Raw genomic sequence first — 24183 nt, 5'->3', positions numbered from 1 at the left:
TCTTCTGTACCACCTCTCCACATGGAAATGTTTTGCCAATTCTGCTACTTTATCACATGTTGTCTTTTAAATCCCTCCTCAAACTCCCTCTCGCCAGCCTGCTCACAATGCAAACACAGTAATGCCCACTGATTTGCTTCAGCTTTATGTCACATTGCAATATGACTTAACTCTTTCCCTGGGTGCTTGCTTTCTGGGGTGCCAAAGGAGCAAGGTGGGGGGACAGGACAGGTTCCTGAACATGGGGGAAGGCTGAGGAAGAACCAAACACTTCTCCCAGCTGCCCATATCAGTTAGTGGCCACCATGGTCCCCATCCCCAGGCTCTTCATCCCCTCTTCTGTCAGAAAAACTCAGCTCTTGGTCGTGCTTAAATTTGCAGTATTATGCTCTCTGGGCAGGAAACTTGTGCTATCTCTGGTAAGAGAATTTCTCTAAAAACACCTAGCAAATTTCTGGGCACTGCCCATTTAGCAAAGGGAAGGCTGTTTCTATTTCCAAATAATATGAAAATGAATTGATTTGGCAATATTTCTTTATAGTGTTTGATAAATATTTACTCGTGCTGATTAGGAGTGACACTATTCCTATGCCCAGTTTATTTTGCTGAATGTGATTAGAATTATGTATCATTTCAGCTGACTGCCTCTTAGACCAATTTAAAAAGCCAATGCTGGAAGCCTTAAAGTGAGCATGTGAAGATGGAAAATGAAACAAGAAATTAGCCACATTTTAGAATATTTGGGCTACTGGATTTCTATTGCAGCTATCTAAATGTTGAAATTCCTCACACCATACTGTTTCTCTGTTTCTACATCCAAAAAGACATCAGAGCTATTGTCATCGTTTCTACATTTTAACTTCTTAAGGTTTGAGCCTGTAGCCTCTGCAGATCATGAAAAGGTCTATCCCTAGTGAAATACGTATTTAATTTGTATTTAAAGTAATTTTTTTTTTTAAACTAGACCCAGGTTTATTTTATACAGAAGATTGCAAAGCCTTACGGATGACATTTTCTTAAGTTTCAAATTGTACTCCAATGAGTAAGATCTTATTTTAACTTGCTTATAAGGATTTCTCTTGGCAAGTGGCTGCAATGTGCTATTTTATTTGCCATTAATGTCCTGAAAATTAAGGCATCACAGACATGTTTTCTCCTCTAGTATTAGAGCAGTAGTGAAGAGATGTGCCAGTGATGCCTGAGTGAATTTATGAGACAAGCTGTCATGAAGATGGAAAACAAGGGAAGAAGTGGCTGTGAATGAAGATGAGTGAGCCCATGCAGGAAGAGTGCTCGGAGTCCACACAAGTCCCGCCATGGGGTAGCTGTGACCTGTGTACTGAGAGACATTTATTGCCTTAGTAATGAAGAGCAAGATGAATATCCCAACCAGGCAGCAAATGGGCTGAAAATGAATAGCAGCAACTGGATACAAAAAATTTATAAAAGCATGCTGTAAAGCTAAGCAGAGAGATACTGGTATCATTTAGAGACCCAGCCTAGGCAAGTGACCCAGACTAGAAACTCTCCTGAAAACATAGGTCTCTGTGTTTTAAATACACCAAAGAAAAATTCTGATTTAGCCAATCACCTAAGTGTATATGCTTGTATCTTCAAGCAGTATTTTAAATTTGCAAAGCAAGGGTGCTAGCCCAAGCATATGTCATTTCCCACAGAGAAAGCTGAGCTTAGGAAGAGCAGATCACCTTTCTGCCTCGAGCCTACACACCCTGATGCTGACTCAAGGGAGACTTTTCTCGGAAAAACTGAGAAGGAGGATGAGAATAAAATAACAGGTGGAGAAAAAACTGTTGAGACAGGGTGGGTATGTTTTGGTTACCATTAGGAGAAACAGGTTAGGGATGGGTATCTTCTCAAGTGTTAGTATCTCAGTGAAAATCTGACCCGAAACACAGTGCTCAGCATTGCAGTAACGCATTTTCTGTGTCTGGATCTAGGGAGGAAAGAAGTCAAATCCATTTCTGCGACACAGCTGGGGGTCTTTAGTTGGGGCAGTTTTCCCACCCCCTCCTGTCCAATACCCAGGCAATCATCTCACAGTTCAACCACACACAGGTACAGGATGGACCTTGTTTTTAAAAGTCAGATGTCAAAAGGACACCTTTTCCCTCTCAAAGTGGAAAACTCCTTGTGCTAGAATCAAATAATTGAAAAGTTGCTGAAACAAGAGAGTAACAGTTAATCCTGCCCAAAGCGTAGATCTAAATTCTCCCTGGAAAGACTACTGCATTTGGGATTATATATAGTGGTTAACCAAATATTCAAGGGACATTAGTAATTACCATAACATCCCACCACTTACTCTGTCAAATGCACAATTTATGCAATAAACCCACAACTTCAAAAGGAATTTGTTTACTTTAAAAATAGTTGGAAATACATTTCCAACCCACGGTTTTTTCCCCAATGCCCTCCTGTCCCCACCTCAAAAAATGCGTGAAAGGCTTCTAGGTGTTCTGTGCAAACACCTTCCCCAGGGAATTTTCCCTCAGTGCCATTCATTTCTAATGCATGCCGTGCCAGGGCACACAGCTCCTTCCTTTCTCTGCTGTCCTGGCAGAGGTGTCTGCTGGCTGCCAGTAGGGGATGGCTACTCCTGCTGCTGGCCCCCAGGTCCAGAGCCCTCCTGCTGCCCCATGCATCTGCCGTGGGGAAAGCCAATTGGCTTTCAAGGTCAATGGAGTAAGGAATAGGGTCACCAAGAAGGTTGCTGAATAGAAATCAAACTTTGTGCTGCCATTTCTAAAAATCTAGTAATTATGAAAAATACACATCTGAAAGGAAAAATACATCAGGGAGTTGTAGATGGGTGTCAGAAGCCAACAGTTACCACCCTTCTGCAAAACCAGCACCAGCAATCCAAGCACCAGAGGTGTACTGGGATGCAGGAGAGCTGATGCTTCTTTAAGCTGCTTTACTCTGGACACTGAACAAGCTGCAGCCCTGGCAGGACAGCCCCTGCCCAGGGGGAGCAGCCCCTCTCCATGGGAAGCAGCCAGCTCTTCCAACAGGAACCTACAGCTGTCAATGGCAAACCAACCAGCCCTTGTCGTTCGAGGCCACACTGACTCAGGACCCTAAAAATAAGAGCAGCTGGTGCCAACCTCTGTGCTCTCTGATCTCGTGGCCCTGATGCAGAGCTGACCCATGGCTCTTGGAGCACTTTGCCAGCCAGGCACTAGCCTGTCTGGACTTGTTGTAACCCATAGCTCTGCCATTTCAGTGAGGTGTCACACTGCAAACTGAACGCTTGCTCTTTAAATCTGATGCGTGTTTGGTAACTTGCTTCTTACGTACGCTCTGGGAGCAACACAGACACTTTTAGGGACAAGGGATCAGGATTTGTCCCTAATAATGCCATGTTTTTAGAGAAGCACTTCAGTTTATGATGGCATTTATTTAAGACTGTGGCATATTTATAGGCAAATGGAACAGAGAAGTGGAATAAAAATACACTTTATAAATTAAGCTTATGCTGTTAACTGACAGTACTGGTAACCAAGAAAGAAATAGTGCTGGGTTATATAATTTTGCTTGATCAGTCCAGCTTAACATGTTAGGCTGAACTTAACCAGTCCTTTGAGCTTGTGCCCACTGCCTTCATCTGGACCTAGGACAAGGATCCCAGTCTCCCCCTTCCCTCAGCACAGGCACAGAGCTGGCTGCTCCTTGCAGCATGGCATACTGGCCAGAGAGAGCCTCAGCCACACAGGAGGCAGCTCCCACACTTGGACACAGCTTGTGTCCATCTGTCCCCCTGCCCAGTCCCTGGGCACAGCATCACCTGCAGAGCTCTCCTGACCACCCCTCTCCTGCCCTGCTTTCTGCTCAGCTCTGCCTCTGCCCTTGATGGCTTTGCAACTGAGCCTGGGTTGGCAGAGCCTCATTACTAGAAAAGCTCTGTAAGGCTTAAAGAAAAGATCTTGCAGAGGTATGGGAACTGAAAGCCCCACTTTGTTCATATTTGTCTTCCCTTGGCAGTGTGCATGCCACAGGGCTATCATCTTGCTTCCAGGCTGAAATAGAAATTCAGTAATGCATACTTGGGGAGTTCTGTCACTACAGTAATAATTTAATAGTGACAAATAAGACAGGGAATAAAACAAACAGATGGAAAATGGTCATCCCCATCCACGAACACCTGCTCTGGGATGCAGTCTGTAATGATCTATATACACATTAGAGACAAAATTACTTTACCACCTGTTGGAGAGTATCTGTTCAGATCTGGGAATCAACAGTCTAAAAAATACTTAGTTGTAGTTTTGAAAATAACAGATTGTCTCATTCACAAAAAAAAACCCTTTTGAATCGGGAAACAAAACAAGGGTAAAAATATTCTTTAAAGAAAACCAGTATGAGGCCCAGCATTATTCACCCCCCAAGACAAGTCACTGACATTGTAACTTCCAGGACTTCTTCAAATGTGTGTTATTGAACCTGATTTTGTTCAAAAGAAGCATTCCTCTGACTACAAACAAGGTGGAGCCTTCCATACATTTAGTTTCCAGGCTCAGGTCCTAAGGTATTTAAGCAGAAGTGAAGAATTTTAAAGATTTTTAAAGCTTCTGAAGCCCATATTGAATTCAGGAAACCTACGTACTCAATACTTCCAAAAGGCAAGGCCAACGCAATGGTATGGCTAAGCAAGATTTTTGGAGCATAATAATACTGGCAAGCAGCCCAGTCTGAATACAGTTTACAATAAAAAAGAACCTTTGCAAGAAGACCTTGTATCTGTTCCCTCAGAAAAATTAGCCATGTTTATTAGATTTTTCCAAAGAAGTGGAGAAATGAAGCAAAGAAAACACGCCCTCTGTCCAACAACACCCTCCCAGCAAAAGCTTCCAGTCTCCATCCTTCTGCTGGAATGTATTTTCATTCCTGCATTTTGACAGTATCTAAAAATGCAGATGGCCAGAGTGCTCTTACATAAAACTGGTGTGGCCTTGTGCTATGAAGTCACTGTCCAGAAAAATTTCAGCTGTTTCTGTACATGAGGATTTTAAGACTGGGATTTCTGGTCTTTATTTGTAAGAAGGACATATTTAGATTTCCACAAACTGAGCAGAAAGAATTCTCTTTCCCCACTCTACCCTCCCTTCTGGTGTTTAAGGGAGAAGCAGAATAGGTCCTGAACAAGCACTGATTCGTTCTCTTGTCTTTTTGAGTACATATAAACACATTAAAATAGTTCATTAGCTTTCCCCCAGACAAAAAGCCCAGGTAGATGGCATCATGTGACAATTAATTTACTAAGGCAGCAACATTTGTGCACAAACAGAACAGACATAATTGCAGCTCCGGACTTTGAACTGAATCTTTGATGTCCAACAATGTGTTTGAAAAAACTTAATAATGGGAAGGAAAGAAAAGCAGATGTAAACATGAGAATAAAATTGAAAGCAAGTGGGTTGAATTTTGCTGGTGATTACATAAAACAAGTGTGAGCACAGAGAATATATATAAAGCCTTACTGCATACTTCAATATCAATTATAAACCATCATTCCAAAAATAACTTTCCCGGCATAAAAACATATCCACAGGAGGAACAGAAGACTGTTATATAAAGTGATTCAGGGTCAAAAAGGAAGGTCCAAGAACAGTGATCTATTCACAAACTCTGAATTACTTCACCTCTTTGATGGAAAAATACAGGGCAAGCATAAGGCTTTCTCGCTTCATGTGGTTAAAACTATAAATACATCTTCTGCTGACCTGCAGGTACTCACTGATGCCAGGCAGACTAAAAAGGAATTCTTGCCAGCCTTTCACTCCTTTTTTTTTTTTGATAACAGGTACATGTTCACAGCCCTTAGCCACAGCATGGTTCAAAAATTACTTTGGGACTTTTACCAGTAACGGTGCATATTTTTATAGTCCTCTTGCCTAGATCTGTGGGATTTTCCCCATTAGATAATCGCTATTTTAAGAGTAATTTGTCAGCCAACACAAGAAAGATGAGACCCAAACTTTGCACTGTTTGTATCACCATCTTGAGCCAGTAATTGGTAATGCTGTGAAACAAATCATTTTAGGCATCTGAGGCACATAAACAACCTTTGACCAAACCAGGCACCGAGAGTAGACCTGGCCCCAAGAGAAAACCATTCAGCATGTTTCAGATGCTGCCTACTGCTTTTTGGCAGGGAAAACTAATTAACCCTGTATCAAGATGCACCCAATATTGCTCCTAACCCCCTGTATCAGCCACTGGAGAGCCTGCCAGTGTCCACTGGATTTACCTTTCCTTGCAAAGGGCATCCCTACAGGCGCATGCCCTGTTGCTGCTGGCCAGTATTGAACAATGCAGACTGTGAAACAGGTCAGCTGTATGGGAAAGAAATTGTTACTTTTCTTCCTGCACAGAAAGGAATGGATTCAGCATGTGCCAGACTTGCCTCTTTTTTTTTTTTTCCTTGACAACTTGTGGCCCATTGTTTATCAAATGGCACCCTGAATCTTCTGCATCACATCTGCTTTGACTTAAATACTTCTCTTTAACATAATACACAAAGTGTATTATGGCAAACAAAAAATTTTAAAAAGCAGGACTGCTGTGGAAACAAAGTTTACTATTTCCCACATGGATTAGATGCTAATTTTCCTAATGAAGTAAAACATTTGCATATAACTCTGCTGCTCTCTATTCCAGATGAACCCAGAGTCTCATGCTGGCCCTTTTCAGTGTGACAGCTGATTATACACATGGTGTAATCACCTCACCTTCTTGCCTTGTGACCTTTTTTGTTTTCTCTAACTGAAATGAAACTGTTCCAAAAAACACCTTTGTCATCCTCTGCACCAGGGAGTTTTGGGGCAGTTCAAAACAGATGATCTGTGTCTCTGGCCTACACTGGGGTGATGCTCTATTGCATGTGATTCTGTGCCATCACCAAGCAGAGAACCTGCCAGCAACTCAGTGGACACAAGAAGATTTTGGCTGGATCCCAGTGCACTCCAGGATGACAACTGCTACAATTTATTAATAGCTTGAAAAATTTAGAGCAGTCTTAGCACTGCTCCAAATCCCTCTGAGGCTGCTTAACCCTCCCTGCTGCACCGTTGTGGCTATCAGAATCCACCTCCTCAGTCCTCTCAGTGAAACTCTTCGAATTTTTGCCTTCAAACAGGCAAACAAAATGAGAAATTCCAGATGCAGTTCATGAGGACAGATGGAGACACCTGCGAGGGCCTGCCAAAGACAGGCAGCTCCACAGTGCCCTGCTGGCACCACTGCCTTCTGTGCATCCTTCTCATCCACCCTCCACTCATCCTCGTTTGCAATAAAAAAAAAAAATTTAAAAAATCTCACTCCTTATAGTCCCTACCTGTGAACTATCAGACTATCTTGTGGGGTTCCAGGTGGCTGCAGCCCTTCCAGGCTAATAGCTTTGCTGTAAAGGAGTAATGCATCAAAGTGTTCAAGTATCTATGATCATGAAACGAGACCAGGAGATCCACAAAGGGTACTAGTACTCTAACACTCATTTAGCATTTATAAATGGTACCATATTCTCCTAAAGACAATATGCACATTTGGGGTTTTTTAAAAACAGACAAACAATATTGTTTTGAACTTACTTAAAATTTTCTTTGGAGATTTTTTGTTCAAGCAGCCACATGATCTGTACTTGCTTACAGAAGGTCTTCAGTCCTTTTGCTTTGGGTTTTTTTAAGGAATCTATATTTATAAATAAGGCCTCTGATGACTAAAATGGCATGGGATCAATGTGTAAAGCTTTTTCAGGCTGTTATTAGAACATCTAAGAAAACCTGGTTCACTTTTTCCTCTGTACAGGCAAGTTTCCTCTGCCTCTGTGTACAGCAACAGAGGAGAGAAAAACACTGGGAAGATGTTGGAAAATATGATAGTAAAACTGCAAATACTGACAGGTGGGCTCAGAGGAGGTAAATCTCTCCATCATTTTGGTTTTAATGGACTAGATTTGATAGTGAAGCACTGCCTTCCCCTCCTGTTTAGGAAGAAGCCTATTTACAGAGGCAGAAGTGAAGGTCACAGGGCTGGAGCATCGGAGGATGGCATTAGCATTTCACTAGAATTCCCTAGCTCTGTGGAGCCACTGCAGTCATCTTTGCCTGCCTGCGTCCTAAACCCTCCCAGAGACCCCTCCTGCAAGCAGGAGTGAGCTGGCTCAGGCCGGGTTGTGCATGGGTTCATCCCCAGGAGCCACTCACACGCCCTGTCCAGATGTGTAATTTCTGGGCTGCAGCTGGCCGTGAGCTGCTGGCTGCCTGCTTCAGCACAGGCACTCAGACCAGCAGCGAGGTGGCCAGCAGGCGAGGACAGCTCGGGCAGTGCAAGGAGGGCACTGGTGGCACCTCCCCAGCCATAACCTGGCTTTCGGAGATGCAGTGTTTGTGCTGGCTGGCAGCTCCCTGTGCCCAAGGCAGGGCTCTACCCACAGCCTTGCTCTGCGCCCACGCTGCTGGCGGCCGTGTGGGACCACGGGCAAAATGAGTAGCACAGTTTCTTGTTAGGAACATTTGAAAACAATTTGAGAGAAATGTATCACTTTTGGAAAACTCTGTGTCACAGAACTGTTGTGTTTCTGGAGCAGGGAGATGGGAGGTGGAAGTGCAGCTTCACACAAGCGGGAGGAAAAACCTTGGCAGTGCTTTCAGCTCCACAGAATTGGAGCTGCTGTTAGCACGGGCAGAACAGTGGTTGCCCAAGCATTCAGGTAGTTTTTCCCAAGCAATACTCCTGAACGGCTATTTTTTTTTTTCGTTTTTTTTGGCTTCACAGCATCTCCCAGGTGCTGCACTACTACCTCCCATCACTCTACTGAGGACAGCAGGACTGAGTGGCAGGAAATGTCCCAACAGGAGCCCAACCCCAAGAGGCAGCACCACCACCCACAGCACCCCTGACCCTCTTCCCTGCCGAGCCCTGCTGCCTCTATTCCCAGTGCGGATGCTCACCCTCCCACACGACATTAACATCGCCCACAGTTTCTCTGCATCACAAATGAGCTGCGAAGCTGCCAGCAAGGGAAGAGGAAATGGCACCTTCGAGCTCCTGCCCCAGTCTCTCTCCTCTGGCAGCCAAAAGCAGGGCAGAGCCTTCCCTCAACTGCAGCAGTGAAGGCTCACCCAGGGGTGCTGGAAGGCATTGGGGGTGGATCCAGCCACGTCTCCATGCCCGGGTGGCACGGCCAAGCTAACCAGCTGGAGTGTGGAGGAACAAGGACTGCTCAGTGCTTTTAAAAGGGGAAATTATTTTTGCGCCAGACCATCCCAGCCTTCCGCCACTCGCCACACCATCTGAGCGTTTAAAACATGCTTTCTGGCTCTCTCTTGCCAGGGAAAGGATATGAATAACAAGCTGGTACAGCCTTCTTATAATGCCACATTTTTCTGGTTAGTAAAATCTCTGGCAAAAACATGAAGATCCGGATGGCTTGCAATGTGCCAGCATACCAGATGCAGGCTGGATGCCTGTATGATGACGGACAGCTGGACATCGCCTTCTCTAGCAGCACCCTGGCCTGTGAAACACCCTGACCCTGGGGAGGTGGAAAGGTAGGGTGACTGAGAGAAGACATGTGCCCATTTTTCAGTAGCCCTTCTACCAAACCAAACACTTGGAAGCACTGGTGGAGCCATGAGCAAGTTGTGGGCAGTAGTACTAATGAGACTTCACTTCCTATGGATTTGTGTCTTGTGGTTGGACTTTCCAGTGTCTGAAGACCATATGAGCACCAAGGAGACACTCTCTGTGGTCAGCGTGTTCTTCCTCGGCATTTCCACCTTGGATTCCTCCTCCAGCCTCTAACTGGAGCTGGGCTCAGGCCATGAGCTCTCCCAGGGCATCGACAACACCCTCTTCTCCCAGCTCCTCACCTTCCCTTCCTGGGCTCTGCCTCTGGCTTAATCTCTCGGAAACAAATACTTTCATTGCGTGGTTGGCTGAAATAGATCCAGTGGACTCAAAAATAGAGGGCAAACTAGCAGGCAGAAGTGACTAACAAAAATGCCTATAGTACGAAAGCCAGCATAACAACCTTACATAACATTAAATATAAAGCAGGAGCAGCCCACATCCTTGAGTCTAGAAGCCACAAATGAAAACTTTCTCAGGGCCAGGAGATGCTGGGCATGTACCACACACCCCTGGTGCTCAGGGCAGTGAGGGAGAGAGTCATGATGATGGCTCCCAGTTACCTCCCTGGACATCAGCACTGTTCCCTTCCCAAGCTCCCCCTGCATCCCTGGAAAGTTCAGCACTGCAGTCCCTGCTGTTCCACCTCCTGCTGTGGGTGTGAGGATCAGCAAGCATCCCAACCACTGCACAGTCCTGCCACAGGTCACCCAGCACAACAACACAGGGGTGAGTGGAAAAAGGCTGGTAAACTCATCTGTTTGGTACATACAGCTGGGCAGGCACACGCTGCATTTCCCACATTAAAAGTGGATCTGTTTTGCATATGGTGCTTACCCTCAGTGAAACTAATTATGTAGTGCCAGCAAGGAAACACTGAGCTTTGCTGACCTGCACATGGTTCAACGCCACTGTCTCACTGTTGCTGCACTAAACACTGCTTCACATTCATCTCTTGCAAGGGCAGAGAGACTAATGTTTCACTGTGAAGATACATGACAAAATAAACGGAACAGATCAGATGCAGAAACGAAAGGTTACCCAGCTCTATTTACAGTGTTGGAGGTGTCATGTGCCCAAAGCTATATAGTTTTTAAAATAGACCAAAAATGAGGTCAGGCACGTTCTAGTGGCCATGGAGTTTGCTGTCAAAGGCAGGAGCACGGCGCAGCCACAGCACAGCGTCACGGTGCCCACTGGAGGGGACCAGCGACTGCCCCCGCAGCGGGGCTGCAGCAGGGGCGGGGAGCGATGCAGGCACGGCGTCCTGCAGGCACAGCGGGCAGGAGCCAGCAGCAAAGGTGGCCGGGCTGAGGCAAGGCTGCTCGTCGCCACGGAGAAGCAAAGGCCCCCAGAGTGGCCCTGGCACCTCTGGAGTGTTATCCATAAGGCAGAGCCAGACTGATCACAGCGGTGCACACAAGAGATACGCTAGGCATAAACAGGAATGAGAGAGGTTCAGACTGGGTTCAGAATTCCAGCCTGAATTATCCAGTGATCTTCTATTCTCCCTATGGCTTGGCTTCCCACGTGTAGAGGCACATATAGATAGCTTTTCCCACTCACAGGAGAACACATGTACTAAGACTGTATGGCACCAGGGGCCACAGAGGTTTAAAAATAAACACCTTTTTAAGACAATGAAGAATAAATACCCGTCACATGAACAAGTGCAAAATTAGCTGGAACTGTGTTGACTGTGGGACAGGAATTCACTTTGCTGTCAAGCCGGTTTGTGGCAGAGCTGACTGGCCACAGGGTGTGATCCAACAGCACATCCCCTGCTGCAGGAGATGACCAGGACAGCAGGACATGGCCTTGGTCTGTATTTACAGCTCGCTCCATGCATCCCACACCTTCTCTCTTTGCGTGATAATCTGCTTCCCACAATATTTTTCTTCCTAAAACTAACATGAAAATGAGAGCAGAAGAAACATAGCCTCAGCCTGCTGTTTGAACAGCCCTGGGTTACTAAAAGTAAAAAAAAACCCCACAAGCTGAAGATGCTATCATCTGGAATAGAAGAGAATAGACTGATAGTCAGCAAGAGGCTTCCAGACAAGCTGAGCGAAAGATGGCTCTCCTTCACATCAACAGCAAAACATCACTCAGCAGTTGAATCAGGCTCCCTCTGCACTGGAAATCAGCTTTCGGATGGGGCTGGCCACTCTTTCGTATTGACTTGTCTGTGCACAGTGACACTGCCACTAACACCTAATTTATTTTGTCCATTTAGGAGACATCTAGTTATCTCAATTATTTAACAATGTGTAAAATTACAAACATATTCAACTACAATAGGTTCCTCTTGCGTAAACCTCTCCTCTTGGCCACATACATAATGAAAACCCTGTTGAGTCAGTAATAAAATCCAGAAAGCTTTCAAGCCTCAGAACTGAATGTTCAAATTTTGTAGCTCACTTCCTTTTCTAACCAGACAGCAGGGCTGCCAAGAGAATTTCTGGGCGTTCAGCCCCTTTTGATATACATACACACACACATATATATATAGCACTCTACTGGGACTGGCAGAGTGCAGTCACTAATTGTTTTAAATGCAGTTATGAACAAATGCATTTTAAAAATAAATAAGAATACTACTTGTTTCCATCTGACAGAACAGACATCTCAGACCTGGACAGGGAAAACAATCAGCTCCAGCTCTGTCAATAAATAAATATTTGCATTTCACTCCAGCAGAGGAAAAATGCAGCACTAATTTGGGAACCAACCCCAAAAATCCCTGTGTGGAAATACCATGGTTCTTTATGCAAATAGACCGTCTGCACATGCAAATGCATGATTAAGGTACTATATGCATGTACAGGTCAGACATGATCTAGAGCACCAAGGTTTGGAGACCAAGCCTTGCTCCCATGAAGAGCAGAGCATCCTCACCCTGCACTGGAGCCAAACAGTAATGAGTGAACTAGACCAATCACAACTGGGAAGACTTTGATAGCTAAATACAAGAGCTTTAAGGTTATAATACACAGAACACTTGTGGATCCTACCCAAAAGACTAAATAGCTTCTAAATCCTTCGCACTATTTATAACAACAACCACAACCACAATTACATTTATTTCTCTTCAGAAGCACTGCCTGCTTTTGTATTTATACAGTAAGCAGCATATTAAAAAGAGGACCAAATAGATTTCACATATGTCAGTGCAATCCAAGAGCAGCAGCCATGTGAAGGGCCGGACAAATGCTCAATGAGTTTCATATGGCATTGAAATACAAAGCGAAGTTCAAGTCTGAGAGTTTTCCCACACTTTGGCTAAGTACATTCCCAACAGCCACTGTATGGGAGCAGGGGGATCCAGGGCATGGTGCAGCATCCCCACAACACGTGGAGTTACTCATACTGGTGTGGGAGCAAAGAACCACTGAATGCGAGATACTCTGGCAAGTAAGCATTGGCTGAGGAATTAGACTCTGTGGCTCTTCACTTGACAGGCAGAGCAAGGTCATCCTAACCTACCCTGCACTCTAAACTGGGAGATTTTTACATCACTTTTATGATGAAATTTTTCCACTGTCAGCAGGCAATGAGTTAGAAGGGAGAGGGATGCTGTTTACTGAAAAGCTCTTGGCTCTAGAGGGAGGAAAAGGGAAATACAAAGGAGAGGCTAAGGATGGGTTCCAAGAAGAAGATAAGAAAAATAAAACACAGACAAAATATGGAACTGAGGGTAGAGGTGGAAGCAGAAATACCAAAGAGAAGACAGAAGGGAAGACACAGCTAGAAGAACCCAGACAGAAAGCTGGATACAGGTTAAAAATAGCAGAAAGATGTAAATGGGAAACAGAGATGAAAAATCGGGGGATAAAAGGTGGTGGGTTCCCAAATTGTGTGCTATTGATTTACATGTGCCCTTTTTAAATGTAAATCCATAGCAAGATGACCCTGATACTACCAGGATCCCATTGATCCTATCAGGACAGCCAGCTTGCTCTGGCAGGGGGTACAAAACAAAGGTGCCTGACTAGAAAAAATCATGACATTGACTAAAATTACTGGGATCAAAGGGAAGACCCATTGCTCCCCACAAAAATACCATCCTCCTCTTGAGAGGGGTCAACCTGCGCATTGTAGCCACTCTGCATATGCTCCTATCATTCACAAGCACCCATAGTATTCTCACTTCTGCTCCAGGTACCTCGTCCTTAGCACACCCTCCTGACCCCCAGGAGTCAGGAAATAGCATTTATCTCCTCTCTACAGAGAGACATTGAAGCACAGGGAGATTAATGACTTGTCCAAGACCATGCTGGCAGACTCTGGCAACCCAGAGCTTGAACCCAGCTCTCCCAAGTTCCAGGTCAGAACTGCAGCTGCTAATGAGAAGCAACAAAATTTAAAAAATGCAAATGAACCGTCTTGAAAATTTTATAAGTGAAACTCCTGCTGCAGGCATGAATGGAGGAAGTGCAGACTCCAACAGGCAAATTCTTTGCCATCCAATCTCCTGAGTCGCAGAAATCCCATTGATCTGGGCTAATAAATTTCCCTGAGCCCTAGACATGCTCTTGGCCCTCATCCCAAGCTCACATAAGAAGCTATTTCATAGGCGAAGTTCTTATTTACAGTTACTCAACTCCCATAATATTTTATCTGAGGTGGCATTTTTAACACTCCCCTCCCCAATACTGGATGAACTGTCTCTTTCTTTGCTTTATAGGTTTGTAACTAATCTAGTTTAAATCCCATAAATATTGGGATGTTTCTGTGCTCCCCATTCAGACAGGAGGCTGGCTGAGGAAAAAGTCCATTCGCATTAAAATGATGGTGACATCCAGACTGGAGCTGACAATTAGTTCATTTTCTAAGGCTACTGTCCCCGTGCCAGCTGCCCTTCAGGAGCTGACTGTGCATCAACTGTGTAGCCTCCTAAACATGTGGTACTTGGGCAAGAGTATCCGTAAAACCCATTGAGAGTCACCAGGCCTTGCCAGGTCGCACAGGGGGTTAATGTGCTGTTTGCTACCCCCGGGGGGCCCAAGTGGGAGCCTTTGCTTTACTGCAGCCCCGTGTGCCACTCCAGCATCAAGGGAGGTGTGGGGGTCATAAATGCAGGGAATGTGGCTGCAGGGAGCAGCCAGCAGGGTGCCTCAGGCCAGCAGGACTGCTGGAATCAGCAAGTCTCAGTCTGGGCCCAGGACGGGTTTGCTGGAGTCAGTGCTCACAACTGATGCGCAGCCAAGAGGGGCAAGAGGGCTGTAATGAAAAATGGGCTGTGGTTCAGCTTGCAAAGAAAAGGTTGTGCTACTCCACCCCTTCTCCTGGTTGTGGAGTGGCCCCGAGTGCTGCTGTGGCAGTGTCAGTGCTCGGCATAGGATCCCCCTTCCCTCGGCACCCTCCTGTCCTGATGCTCCCCAGGCAATGAGGTGCTCTGTGCATCGTACTTGTCCCAAAAGGAGCTGGCAGGCAAGGGAGCTGCAGCCAGGGCTTGAAGGTAAAGGCATCCCCTCACCCCTGTGCTGGAAGGCCCCAGCAAGGAGAGGTGCCGAGCTGCTTTCACCAGGATGATGCTGTCCTGCACTGAACAGGTACCCATGGGATGGCCCTGTCCCCATGTGCCACCAGGATGGCAGGTCACCTGCAGTCAGGAAAGATGTCCTTGGCAGGTGAAGCTGGGGAAAAAGCAAAACCATCTCACCAAGACTCCTGGCATTCACACACACCTGAGATGACTATTAAATTTTTTTATACATGCATATATATATTTATTCATAAAGTGCTCAGCTAACCCTAAGACAAACTTCTGCTTCCTAACTCTACTTTTCTTCAACAGAAAACCTTTCCGAGAAGTTAATCAGTCCAAGATCCCCTTTTAAAAGTTAAGGTGTTTTTTTTCTTCAAGAGGTGCCAGCTATTTAATCAGATTATTGAAATAAACTCACTCCTCAACCAAGGATAACTTCTGAGGAAATCAGAGAGAGACAGATGCAGCCACCCATGCCTTGGGAACTTTCCAAAATCTCAAATGTCAGTTGTTTCAGTTAATTAACATGTGCTAATTAATTGATGCCATTAATTTTGACCAGATACGTCAGCCTTAATGTCAGAATAATTAAAGAGAAGCTAGTCCTCAGAAAAGACCTCAACCAATGTCAAAACGAACATATAAAAAAATCTCCCTGAATGTGGAAGTGGGTTTGTGACCATTCCTGTCAGCTTCTCATGTGTGTCCATATTATTAGGTGGGGAGGGCTCTGCACATTTTGCTTTCCCCACAGCATCTGGTTCCTCTCAGCTTTTAAAAACATGCCTCCTGATAAACATCCAGGATCTCAGCTGTGGTCCTGAGCACCAGCTCCTTGTCCACGGAAAACCACAAGCACTGCATGCTGGCCTGCGTCCCCACCTCCCCACGCTTCCCCGTGCACAGGGCTTGCTGCCCTGCTCTGCTCACTCCTGAACTCTTCATTTCACACCCCACCTTCATCAGCGCCATTTCAGCAACAACCATCTTCTCCTGCCAGAAGATGTCAGCTGCCACCATGACTGTCCCTTTCCCTGGCTACATAAGTGAGGAAACACTTCTTACCCCACATCCCCACCACCCAGTCCTCTATTTTTGAAGTATGTAAGGCCTGAAATGTAGAATTTGGGATTTTACACCAGCTAATATCAATAGAAACATTCTCAGGATTTTTTTCCCCCCAATGTAAATGGAACACTTTTATTTTTTTAAGCATGTCCCTGCAGCGCTTGCAGGCCAAACACTGCGGCATTGTGCCTGCCCGGGGAGCGCGCTATAAACACATCTGTCTAGCTGCTCTGTCAGGCCCACTGAGCTGTCTATAAACCAGGAAAAGTAAACCTGTACATTAAATATTTACTGTTTTCAGTGTGGATAATCTAGAAGTGTTTTTAGCAGCACAAGCAAGGCACACTTTTAATCAATGATTTTTATTTTGACATGGCACTGTTGAAGGCTGCATGGGTACATCTGTGAAAGCAGAGGCTCTCCTCTCACAACCAGTTACAAACATTATCGTGTTATCACAAACTGCTCACCTGAAAGAGCCATCCTATCCACCATTTTTCTGCTCTGATCCTAAATTATCCTGTAAGTCTGAAATCTGAGCTCGTGGGGGGTTTCAGAAGCAGACTCCAGGTTAGTCAGTGAGAGAGGACAGTGGCAAACACATAGCTGACTGTGTACAAAAGAATAGAGATGGATGCAAAGTGTTAAAAGAATTAAAATGCAAAAGAAAACTTCTCTGAAAGTAAATAGGTGGTGGCCAGCACTAATTTTCTTTTACAAATAATGTATCAGCTAGCTTTTAATGCTTGCTCCATGCAGAAGAGCTTCGCTTTCATCTCAACACTGATAGTAGGAGCCATAATTTATGTACAACAACAGGAAAAATGATGTTAATGCAATCATAAAAAAGTCTCTGCACCAAAGTAGTCTGCTGACAGCCTCGGCTAACCTTTTACTTCCTGAGGACATTGATCCCTGGGAAAACAGTGGGCAGTAGATAGGCTTCCTGGCTGGCTCCAAGAGGTGTCCTTCTCCCTGAGGCTCTGCACACAGCTGCTGGATGGAGCCCATGTGTGGACCCCTCCTCAGAGCAGCCCACCAGCTCTGACCAGCTGGCTCCCTCCAGTTTTATTTTAGTCCCCAGCAGAGAAAAGGTAAACAAAAGATTCCGTTCATGTAGTGTCTTCTTTGCTCACCTAGAAAAATCACCCCAACCAGCTCCCCATAACAAGACAAATCTTTCGCGTTTGATGCTAATCAAGCGTAGAGATGGTTTAGCACTTCTTCCTGATCACAGGCATGTAACACAGGGATGGGCAGCTATTTGCACATTCTTGGATCATAACTCCATCTCCACAAGCATTCCTAAGGCACATACATGATCTGCTGGCTGCCTGAAAATCCTCCCTATCTGCAAGGATAACATCATATCTAATTATCTGTCTGCTATTGATTTTTCCACTGCACTATCACAGACTAGAAGCAAGAGGCAGAAGCAACTGATTTCCAGCAGTGGAGTATCCCTGGAGGAGGTTGTGGCTGGCTTCCCTGCATCATTTAGCTCATGAAATAAGCATGCCCAAGAGAAGAACACAGCTAGCTGCCACTGCAAGGTGCTCACACAACATACTGGTGGGCAAAGGGTAGGAGTTCAGATGGAGCAGAATAGAAATGAGCAGTAATGCAGCAAACACAGCTAAGGTCTCACCATGTTTTAGTAACAGAGAACGAGTACGTAGCAGAGAATGAGTAATTATTTAGGACAAAACCAACAGGCACCTCAGGGGATTCTGAAATTAATCCTATGACATTTCCAGCAGCAAGCCTGGAAAGTGCAGTAAGTGACAGATAGCACTGTGTGGCAGAGCACATTCAGCATCCTGCCACAGCAGGCCTCTTCTCCCATTTGCGTGCAAAGAAAAGAATAATTAATCAATACTCTCTTATTTTTTCAAGAAAACAGCTACAAAAAACTGTTATTAAAATCAAAGGTTAGGCAACTCCTTTGAATGCCCACAGATCAGTGACAGCAAATTATTCCATCAGGTCATAAACAGCAGGGAGGGAAAGCATCAGCAGGAAGGCAAAGGGTTCCTGTACCTTTAACACAAATTAACCTAAAGGAAATGTAGCTGTGATTATTAATTATAATGAAATAAAGCACCTGCAGGAAAAGAAGAGTTTGCAATATATTTCAAATGTAGAAAAAGAAAACAAACAAACCTGAACCTGCCAAGGAGAGCATGTTCTGGGCAGACAGTCCCACAACACAGACACAAGCAGGAGCTGGTTGTCTCTGAGGTGCAGCTAAGCTGTAGACTAAGGCAGACAGCAGCTGACAACCATTATGGATCACAGCCTGGAAGTGTGCTTTGATGAAGAATTTCTCAGGCACAGCCCAGTTGACAGCAATCTCAGGTTCAGCTGGCTCCAGTAACTCCTTGCCAACATGAGCAACTTTCTTCTGAGCATGGTTATTTTGTCTTAGCAGATGTCAGTGTACATGAATTGCTCCACTGGGAAATCCTCCACTCTGAAGACCAAAGTTTAAAGTTAAGATGTTTCTACTGAGGTCACTTGGGATGATTAATTCTCTGTGGTGAGATCTCTGTCTGAGACCTTCATCTCAGCAGATGCTGGGAAAGAACCTGTGTATGCCTCTGACACCTCAGCCTCCTTCATGAAAGTCATGAGACATAGCTGTGAATTCTTTTCTGGAATCTATAAAGAGATTACAGGCTATATTGCTACCTTCTGCAAGCTTCATGACTGCATGGGATGAAAACAACAGACATAACTAAGAAATCCATATGCAGCCAGGTGCTAGCTAGGACCACCTGATTATTTTTATTTTGTGCAATGGACAGACACAGCCCACAATAGTCTTACCATTGCAAACTTCAGCTATAGGGATGTGCTCGATGCAAACTGCATCTTCTGGATGTAGCCTAGTGTTGAAATACACCTGCATGAGAGTAGGTGAACATGTGTTAAGTAATTCACCCATCTCACTGGGGTAATGGTAGTCCGTGATGCCGAAATAAAGTTAATGTCAGATCCTTGAATGACCATGACAAAGGCATTTTGAGTCTGTGATTGGAGGAACTAAGCAGGAGCTGGCTGTAACTGCTGCATGTTTCTGCATCCAGCCCGGTGTGAGGAAGCCATGCAGTACAGACACACTGCTTGTCAGGGGTTCATCAGGAGCCTGCTGACTGTGACTGTCAGCAGGGATGCTTCCTGCCTCTGCCACATTACTGTGTCCCTTATGTCCACGTAAGTTGCAGATATCCTGTGTCCATGTAAGCTGCAAGTACAGCCATGCAGCTCACACACCAAAGCAGCAATAAGCACAACTGAATATGACATCAAATTTTCCTTCTCTGCTTCCCTGCTGGATGAGGAGGCTCACAAGTCCTCCTTGCCCTTCCACACAATGGGAACTTCCACGACACCTTGACAGCCGCCAGAGGAAAAGGCAGCACACTCACAAAGCCTCTCAGTGCACAAATACTGCAAAGCAAACCCCCTGCATATTAGAAACCACAAGCAAGGCACAGACTGTACAAAAACTGACAGGCATGAGCATAGCTGAAGGGAGGGCAGTAGGGAAGAGGAAGAAAACAAATAGGAAATGCCATACTCAAAAGAATTTAGCATAAACTCTCAGCAAATCAAAGCAAGGAAAAAATTCTGAACCCACTTGAATTTTAGCTGCCGAAGCCTCCTGGCTACTTGGCTGCTCTGCCTGTGCATTGCTATGCTTAATTTGCCCCACTGGATTTGCACCTCCTGTGAGTGACTGAGAGGAGCCATTGACTCTGGGAGGACTGATTTAGTGCAGCAGGAACCAGCGGCCTGGCAGAGGCTGCGGGAGAGGCCCAGCCCAAGGTAGGTAAACACTGTCGTGGTTTAACCCGGCAGGCAGCTCAACACCACGGAGCCGCTCACAGACTGCAGCGAGGTGGGGGAGGGAATGGGGAAAAACAGTACAATTCATGGGTTTAGATATAGACAGTTTAATAGAACAGAAAAGGATGGAATAATAATAATAATAATAACAATAAAAGAATTGGAACATACAAAACAAGCGATGCCCAACGCAATTTCCCACCACCCCGACCAGTGTCCAGCCCGTTCCCAAGCAGTGGCCCCTGGCCAGCTTCCCCCTAGCTTATACACTGACCGTGTGTCATATCATACACAATGTCCCTTTGGCCAGTTGGGATCAGCTGTCCCTGCTGTGTCTTGTCCCAGCTTCTTGTGCTTCCCAGCCTCATTGGTGGGGTGGGGGGAGGAGCTGAAAAGTCCTCAACTTAGTGCAAGCACTGCTCAGCAACAACTGAAACAAGTGTGCTGTCAACATTCTTCTCATCCAAATCCAAAACATAGCAATGTACCAGCTACTAGGAAGAAAATTAACTTCATCCCAGCCGAAACCAGGACATACCAGAAGAGGGAAGGATGCAGGGAAAAGATCAGAACAGAAAAAAAGAGAAGAAAGAGTAGGAGAGATGGAAGAAACACACAGCAATGGATCAGCAACAGAAAAAGAGAATGAGAAAGAGGAAATTAAACACAGTACAAAAAAAGGGCTGGATGCTGGATTGAATAAGATCTTTCTCTAGAGTCCACATGGTTGTAAACCTCTGGTGTGCTCCAGTTTGGTGCTGGATACTTACTGTCAGTGGGAGCACCAGCACCTGGGGGAGCCTCTGTCCCACACTGCCCTTCATGCTGCTCCATGGTCCCTATGTGCAGCTGGGAAAAACTGATGCTGGCTGGAGGGAAATCAAGCCAGTTGTTTTTTCTTGACTTGTTTTTCTGGAAAGCCCTTTCCCTGGAGAGACACAGGCCTGTGAAAATGACAGGATATACTCAATAAATCTGTAATAGCTGCTACATAAGCCAACAGTGTCAAATTCATGCTTTGCATTAGCCAAGGTCCCAGCGATTCTCTACAGCACAAAAAGTGAGAAACCAGTAGAATACTCTTCATGACATGAAGCAGGGGCTATTTCCCAGTTCACATAGGCCAACAAAGTTCTGGAACAGTACATTACACTGAACAAAATCTAAAAAAGGAAGATACACCAAACTTCTTCCTGTTTCCTGATCTACATCCAGGATATGTAGGCACAGCCTGGAGTGTAAATGCTGGGTCATGGTTTAAGACAGGGAAGTGTGTGCAGGGAAAGGCTCACAGTCTAACCTGAACACCAAAGAAACTCAAAGTATCTCAAGTGTTGTCAACTACTTGAAATTCAGGACAGGTTTGTTAAAAGGTTCTTCAAAGCTTTCGAAGTGACCTTTTCTTGAGCAAATGTAGGTTCAGTTAGTTTCCCATCAAAATTGTGTGAATGTGCGGTAAGACACGAAACCAAGTGAGAAAAGGCACTATTCATTGACTTTTCCTGTGGCATTTGCTGAATGTTGTGAAAATCATAGATCAAAGCAAAATGCTTGGTGTATGTCCTTGAATTAGATGTAATTAAACAAACAAGTGTTTGCATAAATCCCTGAAAGGCAAAACTGGCCAATTCACACATGCAGTGGTGTGTTAGCTTCTTCTTTTTCAAAATTTTTAAAATTTTTTGAAAATTTTCATTAATCAAGGTGTTCAATCACAAATGTTTTCCTCCTCATCATAATGCTGCTCTGTGAAGAGTCATCCTGGGAAAAAAGTACCAGTCAGATTCCCCATCTAAAAAGTACTTTGGATTTTTAATACCACAGAAAAACCCATACACCTGTAAAACCAAGGGAAGACCAGCCTAGTGGATAGCTTGGAGTCTGGAAATGGCACAGAGCCCTGCTCCTCCTTGTCACCAGCTGGGGCTCAGCTAAATCAGTAGGGATGGAAAGTCCTTACTACCATTAGTGGCAGCCATCAAAGCTTGCTGGTGGTCTCTCTCCAATTCTTGATGGACACATAAAATAACTCCTGTCATCCGAAATGGCATTACAGGGCACATATTGGCAGTCTCCAGAGACAGTTGCATATCACTGAGAACTGGTTTTCCCTTTCAACCATTGTCATTTCTGGCCAAATTTTGAGGCATACAAGTAATGAATGAAACCGCTGCCACTTTCTGAAGCACAAGTTCTGGGCAAAGAGTGCCTGGAGCTTTCCTCCCAACACCTTTCCCAAACCCCCAAACCACCACAAAGTAAAAAGTCAATCCAATTTACTTGAATGAAAAGAAAACCATGAAGACAAGAAGTTGAGGAAGGGAAAAACCCTACAATGGGAACTCCATCAGGCCTGGCCTGGGAGGGGCCTGGCCACCGCTGGGAGGAGGGTCGGCAGTGCTGAGGACACGATCCCCTCTGCCGGGCACGGCCAGGGCCGCGGGGACACCCCCGAGGAGGAGGAGGAGTTCGGGGCCGGGCTCCGCAGCCCGGGCGGCAGCGACATCTCTGTCCCCTGCGGGACACCCATCGCACCGCCCCGTCCCCGGGGTTACGGCATCCCTCTGCGGGGGAGGCTGCCCCATCCCACAGCGCCCACCCCACCTCGTCCTGGCCCACCCCATCCAGTCCGGTCCGGCCCCGTGCTGCCCGCGGAGCCCTGCGGGGCTGGGGGCAGAGCCGGGCCGGGGGCAGAGCCGGGCCGGGGGCTGAGCCGGGCCGGGGGCAGAGCCGGACCGGGGGCAGAGCCGGGCTGTCCTCACGGCCCCGCGCCCGCCGGGGCTGGGCCGGCAGCCGCAGGTGCGCGATGGCGAGGCGAGACCCCCCGGCGCTGCCGCCGAGGCACCGGAGCGCTCCCGCCGCCCCGGACAGGTCCCCCCGTCCTGCGGCCCCGGCAGGGTCCCAAAAGGTCCCTCATCACTCCCGCTGGTGTGGGAATGCACCGGGAACAGCACACGGCCCCGGGAGTGGCACTTACCGGAGCCCTGCGCACCGTCCTTTCTGTGGCGGCACCGGGCAGGCGACGAGACGATCAGACTGGGCTCCTCCGAGCGGCGGGGCTGCGGCTGCCTCCCCTCCCCGGCTGCCCGTCCCGGGCGGGCGGCACGCAGGGACACCCGCTGTATGGGAATGCCGCAAGCAGGTTAATCACATCCCTCCTCTCCGCATCCTTCCCTCCCCGCTGTCCCCCTCGCCCCCTCCCCCTCCACTTTTCATGGCCTTTGGAGGGGTTTTTGCAAGCTTTCGCCTCTCCTTTGAATCCGCTTCTCTACCTTCCAGCCTTGAAGGCGACAAGAAAAACCCCAAACTCGTGTTGGGAACAGTAATCTCATTTGCAAAGAAAAATCCCTGGAATGGGGACTCACTGTAACGCCTTTGGGCAGCAGACCCAACTGCTGGGCTATTTCAATAAAGGAGCGAACTGCAGCAGAACGCCAGTTGGCTCCTCCAGCACAGTTCTCCTAAATCATGATAGACAGATTGCGTGAAAAACAGGAATTCCAAAGAATTTCCTGCCCTGGGAACAGAAGTTAAGGCTATATTTAACAACATCTGAAGCTGTCAAGAATGCTTTGTGGTTGGATAACAGAGCAGAAAAATGTGAAAAATGCAGGCTACTGCTATACCAAATATGGAAATATTGTTACGTCTGGGTTCTAAATCCCATCTGGAAGTACTTACAAGCAGGAAAAGAAAAGACGCCACAACAGAAGCTAAAACTCTCCTCCTATCCCCAAACATTAAACTTCAACGAGGCAATACAATTCAAGGGCGCCCCACTTGCGTGAGGGCCACTGAACCCGGGGATACACAGGCTGGCGGGGGGCTGTTCGCTGCGCGGCCACCCCGTTCCTGGCCTGGAATCCGGGCCCCTCGGTGCCGCCGGGCATCGCCAGGCTCCCGGGCTCTGCCGCGCCAGGAATCGTTTGGATGCTCGCTCGCACAGCAGCAGCAGCACGGAGCGAACCCCGGCACGGCCGGGTGCCCCTGCGGGCAGTGTCACAGCGCGGGGCAGCCGCGGGCGCTCACGGCGGGCGCAGGTGGCCGGTCGCGGCGCGCCACCGGCACAGCCCCGGGTGCGATCGGCCCCTCCCGGTGACACCGTCGCACTCGGAGCGAGCGTT

The 24183-nt window shown here is 46.6% G+C and overlaps 1 protein-coding gene across 2 annotated transcripts in view; it reads right to left on the bottom strand.

Moving 5' to 3' along the window:
- The window catches only part of DDAH1 (dimethylarginine dimethylaminohydrolase 1), a 97060-nt gene extending 73045 nt beyond the window's left edge, over positions 1-24015 (bottom strand). Inside the window, exons 1-3 of one of the 2 annotated variants that reach the window (XM_042030296.1) lie at positions 23741-24015; positions 23037-23178; positions 20830-21003 (exon numbers count right to left, since the gene is read on the bottom strand). In XM_042030296.1, coding sequence (XP_041886230.1) covers positions 20830-20883 — 54 coding nt within the window. In that variant the 5' untranslated portion in view covers positions 20884-21003; positions 23037-23178; positions 23741-24015. Of the gene's footprint in view, positions 1-20829; positions 21004-23036; positions 23179-23331; positions 23444-23740 lie in introns of those variants that run through there. The other variant, XM_042030297.1, reaches the window with a different exon arrangement.
- Between the last annotated feature and the right edge of the window lie 168 nt (positions 24016-24183).

This window comes from Corvus kubaryi, unplaced genomic scaffold (assembly GCF_017639235.1).
Source record: "Corvus kubaryi isolate FWS band 111438036 unplaced genomic scaffold, C.kubaryi_AGA036_p1.0 37334, whole genome shotgun sequence".
Taxonomy (NCBI): Eukaryota; Metazoa; Chordata; class Aves; order Passeriformes; family Corvidae; genus Corvus; species Corvus kubaryi.
Note: the sequence above shows the minus strand (reverse complement) of the source record. Positions and strands in the feature narration are given on the sequence as shown.